This window comes from Typha angustifolia, chromosome 2 (genome assembly GCF_048772165.1).
Source record: "Typha angustifolia cultivar Huaian chromosome 2, ASM4877216v1, whole genome shotgun sequence".
NCBI classification, from domain to species: Eukaryota; Viridiplantae; Streptophyta; class Magnoliopsida; order Poales; family Typhaceae; genus Typha; species Typha angustifolia.
In genome coordinates this window covers 4,819,893-4,826,375 of record NC_133240.1, presented here as the reverse complement: position 1 = coordinate 4,826,375, position 6,483 = coordinate 4,819,893, and the positions used below count along the sequence as shown (strand labels likewise).

At 40.1% G+C, this 6,483-nt stretch overlaps 2 protein-coding genes across 2 annotated transcripts; both read left to right on the top strand.

Moving 5' to 3' along the window:
* Window positions 1-750: 750 nt before the first annotated feature.
* Window positions 751-1,267, top strand: LOC140774468 (auxin-responsive protein SAUR50-like). The gene has a single exon (XM_073117480.1). The coding sequence runs from the start codon at window positions 837-839 to the stop codon at window positions 1,131-1,133; it is 297 nt and encodes a 98-aa protein (XP_072973581.1). The 5' UTR covers window positions 751-836; the 3' UTR covers window positions 1,134-1,267.
* Window positions 1,268-5,616: 4,349 nt separating this feature from the next.
* Window positions 5,617-6,206, top strand: LOC140774834 (auxin-responsive protein SAUR50-like). The gene has a single exon (XM_073117982.1). It carries the CDS (start codon window positions 5,707-5,709, stop codon window positions 6,001-6,003), a length of 297 nt encoding a protein of 98 aa, XP_072974083.1. The 5' UTR covers window positions 5,617-5,706; the 3' UTR covers window positions 6,004-6,206.
* The last annotated feature ends 277 nt before the right edge of the window (window positions 6,207-6,483 follow it).

Below are 6,483 nucleotides of genomic sequence, written 5' to 3'. Positions count from 1 at the left end.
GTGGCCTGATCCACCTCTGGAATTCTACTTTAACCTAGTTTCTATTATAGTGGTTGTAGTTACCTGCGAGTAAAGATTATTTTCTTGTACGTAGAAAGTTCAGTTCTATCTGAAACGCTACAATTGTCATATTGGAAGAAAAAAATATTCTTTCTTAGCTAAATAACAAGAGTACTGTCCTCGATAATCTCAGAGGATTATCATTATCAGAATGAATTGTAGAATTAAGCCAGTAAATAAGCCTGGTACTTGGTAGGACAATGGCGCGCAGCATCAAGGGCCACAGAGCTCCTCGTAGTGTTCAGATAAGGAGAGGTCCCCAAGCTTCCCAATTGGCAATGGGGTCCCAAAACTACCCACGTTGCTTGCCGGAGAGAATTCTGGGTTCACATCGCAAACTATTCAGACAAGAAACGATTAGTTGGCGAGTCCATTCACCTAGACAATGGTTGGTACATTTGGGCCCTTAGATCCTGACCGTGGTGTGGGACCTGTCACATCCATATGATCTACTTTGTCAATTTGAGATGGCCGAAGGCCAGTACGACACTTAACCTCAAGGCTCTAGATCTCATTTATCCAAGATAAGATGAGATCTTCTAAAGTTTGACACTAGATTGATTGGTATAATGTCGTTCCACCTGTCCCCACACACATGGCTTTGTCTCTGCTTCTCTAGATCTGTCATTCCTTCTCCCGTATATATATACACACCCCCATCAACTCTCGTTCTAACTCCCCACCATCTTCCTAACTCTATTTCTTGCTTCAAACGTTACAGCCTTCTACAGCTATTAATAAAAGCCAGTAGAAAAGCAACACTTGACCCTCGAAGAATGGGTACATTGCTACAGAGCAAGCTCTTTCAATCTGCAGGCTTGAAGCAGGTCCTGAAGCGCTGCTCGAGCCTTGGAAGGAAACAGCATTGCTTGGACGTGCCCAAAGGCCACTTTGCCGTCTATGTTGGAGCGAACAGGAGCAGATTTGTTGTTCCAATCTCCTATCTTGCCCAGCCGGAGTTCCAGTCCCTCCTCCGGTACGCCGAGGAAGAGTTTGGCTTCGATCACATCATGGGTCTTGCTATCCCGTGCGAGGAGGAGACCTTCCTCTCCCTCACTTCTTCCCTCCGATGACACTCTAGAACAGGCCTTTTTTCTCTTCGTTTTGTTTCTTACTCTGCACTTCTTGAAGATTACTCACAGCAACCGATTAGAGTTCTTGTGGATTATACTTGTATATGAAGAAGTACCGAGGACTAATTCTTCAATTTTTTGTTAAATACCTCTGTTTCTTACCGACTTTTAAGGTTGTTACTGGAAATATACTATTCATCTAAATTTTGTTGCAAAAAGCCCAGAATTACTTTTGGGGGTTACGAGTGAGTGATCCAATCTATTTAGGCATTTCTTTTTTATGAAATTGATTGGATATTAAGAGATAAACCAAGAGCTTCACTAACGGCCTACATTAACAGGGTTTCATGGTCTTGAATAAGTTCAGATCAAATTAGAACTTATAATAAGTTGAATTAGAAACTGGACAAAATTACTTTAGAACCAACAACCGTATTACCAGTGTATAGATGTGCTTAATGACAATGGGTGGACTGTAGCGGAAGCAATCCCAATGCCCACAAAGTTCTTCACTCAAATGTGATGTTAATGATATAGAAATAACAATTAAGAACTTATAAACAATTATGAGAACTAGTATTGCAAATAATCATAGAGAATAAAGAGAATACAAAGAATAAAGAGAGAAATAAGATTTATGTGGTTTGATGATATGCCAATCTCTGCTGGGCGGACCAAAACTTCAATCCACTAATTTAATCCAAGTATAAATTGTTTTGTCAACTCTAATATCTCCCAATACAATAGTGATCTTTTCTCTTAGGTTTTTTCTCTTTCATTATAACCCTAAAATCCCAACTTAGCTATTTATAGGGCCAAGTTGATGTTGAAGAAAACCTATAGAGTATTTAAATGCTCATAGGCCCGTCCGAATGCCTGCAGAATGCCAATCTAGAACACAAAAGCGAGTTTGAACGCCTATAGGCCCGTTCGAATGCCTGTAGTGTGCAATTCTTCTCAGACTTGGGCATCCTCATGGCCTGTTCGAATGCCCCAGCACATGGAGTTTGAAATATGAGCTAAACTTTAATAATTCTCCACCTTGGTAGAATAATCAAGACTTCAAACAAATTTCTCTCCATCACTGGAAAGTGAAATATCTCCTTCCAAAAAAAAATTCAAATGAAATCGGACATCGATGTGCTTTAATCTCAAGTTGTGGGTCGCTTTAATATGCTATTTCCATGACTCACTTATGGCAGGCTATGATAGGACGTTCAGGATCTACAAGAGGCTAACCTAAAATTATATTTTGGGGCGAAAAAGGGGGTGCAAGCTTAAGTCTGAGCCTGTGAAGTGTGTCAACATGCCAAGGCAGAATCGACAAATTGGCAGGATGATGTAACCACTACCTTTCAAACAAGATCTAGGAGGATGTGGCGATGGACATCGTTGAAGAGTTACCTTAAGTTAGAGGACACTTTGTTAACATGGTTTTGGTTGACTGATTGACGAAGAATGTAGACTTTTCAGCACTATCACACTCGTACATCACTAAGAAAGTTGCTAAAATTTTTGTGAAGGATGTGGCCCGATTTCATGGGATGCCTAGATCCATTATTTCAAATCGTGACCTAGTCTTCATGAGTCACTTTTGGCAAGAATTATTCAATCAGCAAGGAAATATGGAACTAAATTCAAGACGAGCTCGGTATATCATCTTCAAGCCTATGGGCAATCCGAAATGTTAAATCACTACCTAGAGCAATACTTAAGGTGCTTTGTCAGGGAGCAATCCAAGATGTGGCTAAATTATCTTCCATCAACTTAGTGATCTTATAACATAGCTTACCACATTGCCATTGGGATGACACCATTTGAGACAGTTTATGGATGTGCACCACCTACATTGTGGTTCTTTGATCGTCCGAGCCCTCTATATTGTGATAATGTTGACTTGGTTCTTTCGGAACATGACAAAGTTATCAAATAGCTCAAAACTAGATTAAATAAATTTATGATTGCAAGCATCAACATCAAAAATTCAAAGTGGGTGATTGGGTTTATGTCTGGCTCTAACCATATGAGCAAGTATCGGTGTGGCCTATTCCAATTTATTAGCCCATTTTTTCTTTGGTCCATTTCAGATCCAATAGAAGGTGGGAACACTCACTTATAGGGTGGATTTGTTTGAGAAATCATGAGTTCACTTGTTCTTCCAGATGTCTAGCTTGAGAGCCCAAGCTAAATTGGTGGAGTCGATAGCATTGAAATTGCCCGAGCCTAAGTCCAAGGAGATTGAGCCCACATCAAAGAAGGTCTTAGCATGAAGAAGGATTATATATGATGGAAGATTGGTAACAGTTGGTGAGCTGCTTAGGTCATACTTCAAATTAAGCAACATGGGAGCTCGAGATGACTATGATGGATCGTTTCTCTAATTTTTCACTTTGAGGGTAAAGTAAACGAAAGCGTGATGAAGTGATGTGATCCAAGTTAAACCAAACCACCTCATGGATATTCGACTCATAACTTGAGTCACTTATCTAGCTAATTGATGCGTGACTTAAGTGACTCAAGCTATGAGTCATGCATTATTACCATCTGAATCATCCACCATAGCCCTACCACATTTTGGACTCTATTAGAGACCTGCAACCCGACCTCTAGCCATCATACTCAAGATCATCTCCACCTACCTCCCTATATACGGTCTTAGTCTGAGAATGGCGTGAATATAGAAAATGTAGATTATAAGGTTATAGAATGAACCTATATGGTTTCGTAATTTTTTAGTATCGGATAAATATTTGATGAATATTCTTCATCGACTATGTAGACTATGTTTGTGCACTAGATCTTGAGTTAGTAGCCTTGACAGATTTATAGCAGCAACTCAGTCTATGGTTGGGGAGAATCGGCATTGAAGAGCATGCTTATCTCTGGTCTTTGACAAGACATACAAGCGGAAGTGAAAACCACCAATTCACAAACTTTTTAGAGGCCATCACCATTGCTCAAATGATAGAGGAGAAGTTGAGAAAAATTCGAATTACATCAAAGAGTTGCTGGACAAAACTGAAGGCGAGGAATGCACACCGGTTGCCTATGACCGCACCTGTCGCACCCCTTTTAGAGGTTAGTGGGCCTTCAAAGGCTCCTGTATAATGTTTCACTCAAGCCTAGGTTGAAGATCAAAGAATAAAAGTGCTATGTTTTTATTGTGTTAAAAAGTTTATGATAGGACACAAATGTGCCCAAGTGGTTGCTATGGTGATTTTATTGAGTAAGGAGGATGAAGATGATGTTGCTAAACTAAAGAAGGCATATGTAGATGAAAAGATCGTTATTCAAGGACCATTAGAGAACAACGAGGAAGCCCAAGCTGAAATTTATTTCCATGACTTCACCGAATCTATCGCAACGATTACTCTTCGAATTGATGGCACTATTAAAAACTATGCCATACGGATACTTATTGATACTAGAAGCACGCATAACTTTTTTGAATGAACGGCCGGTCCAGAGGACACATAACTACACTGAGAAATTCATCATCTCACATCTATTACAAATATAACAAAATAGAAAAAAAAAACACAAACAGTAAGTCATCTTCAATGGTGATAGTATCCTTCTTCATCTCAGAAACCTGCAGTTACGCCTTATTCTACTTCTCCTCGCCTATGAGGCCCACCCAGTAAATGGAGATATTATTAATATGATTAACAATATCCAACAGTTGCTTTGGCTTAGTAGTATTAGAAGTCCTGCTATTTCTCTCCAACCAAATAGTGCATAGACAGGGTGTATAGCGATGTATATATGTATCTGCTACTGTTGTTACCCACCAGTAAAAGAGCTATTTTTCTTGTACGTAGAAAGTTCCATTCTATCTGACACGCCACACTTGTTATATTGAAAGAAGAAAATATTCTTCATTAGTTACATAACAAGAGTACTGTACTCCATAATATCAGAGGGTTATCACTATCAGAGTGAATTGTAAAATTAAGCCAGTAAATAAGCATGGTACTTGGTAGGACAATGGCGCGCAGCATCAAGGGACACAGAGCTCCTCGTAGTGATCAGATAAGGAGAGGTCACCAAGCTTCCCAATTGGCAATTGGGTCCCAAAACTACCCACGTTGCTTGCCGGAGAGAATTCTGGGTCCACATCGCAAACTATTCAGACAAGACGCAATTAGTTGGCGAGTCCATTCACCTAGGCAATGGTTGGTACATTTGAGCCCTTAGATCCTGGCCGTGGTGTGGGCCCTTACGATCTACTTGGGCAATTTGAAATGGCCGAAAGCCAGTACGACACTTAACCTCAAGGCTCTAGATTTCATTTATCCAAGATAAGATGAGATCTTCTAATGTTTGACACTAGATTGACTGGTATAAAGTCGTTCCACCATCTGTCCCCATACACATGGCCTTGTCTCTGCTTCTCTAGATCTGTCATTCCTTCTCCCGTATATATATATATATATAATGTATATACATACACCCTCATCAACTCGTTCTAACTCCCCATCATCTTCCTAACTCTATTTCTTGCTTCAAACGTTACAGCCTTCTACATCTCTTAAGAAAAGCCAGTAATAAAGCAACACTTGACCCTCGAAGAATGGCTACATTGCTACAGAGCAAGCTCTTTCAATCTGCAGGCTTGAAACAGGTCCTGAAGCGCTGCTCGAGCCTTGGAAGGAAACAGCATGGCTTGGACGTGCCCAAAGGCCACTTTGCCGTCTATGTTGGAGCAAACAGGAGCAGATTTGTTGTTCCAATCTCCTATCTTGCTCAGCCGGAATTCCAGTCCCTCCTCCGGTACGCCGAGGAAGAGTTTGGCTTCGATCACAACATGGGCCTTGCTATCCCGTGCGAGGAGGAGACCTTCCTCTCCCTCACTTCTTCCCTCCGATGATATTCTGCAACAGGCCTTCTTTTTTCTCTTAGTTTTGTTTCCTACACCGATTAGAGTTCTTGTGGATTATACTTGTACATGAAGTCGTAGGTAGTATGGAGGACTAATTCTTCAATTTTTTTTTTAAGATCTCTGTTTGTTACCGACCTTTATGTTGGTTGCCCGGAAATATGCTATTCATCTAAATTTGTATTTAGGGGTAAACCAAGAGCTTCACCAAGGGCCTCCATTAACAGTGTTTAATGGACTTGAATACATGAAGATCAAATTATAACTTAAAATCAGTTGAATTAGAAACTGGACAAAATTAACTTAGAAGAACCAACATCCGTAATACCACAGTTGCTTGTGTGCGAATCAATGTGACAGACGATCTTGAAGTGGTAACCTATCAGAACCAAATTGTTTCGAATTAAGTTTTAGCCAGAAGTGATTGAATTACGTACAAGAAAGAAAAAAAGTAGTCTTGTTCTATAATTT

What these genes read in the sequence shown, in the direction of transcription:
- LOC140774834 (XM_073117982.1), top strand. Translation starts at nt 5,707, where the DNA reads ATGGCTACATTGCTACAGAGCAAGCTCTTTCAATCTGCAGGCTTGAAA.
- LOC140774468 (XM_073117480.1), top strand. Translation starts at nt 837, where the DNA reads ATGGGTACATTGCTACAGAGCAAGCTCTTTCAATCTGCAGGCTTGAAG.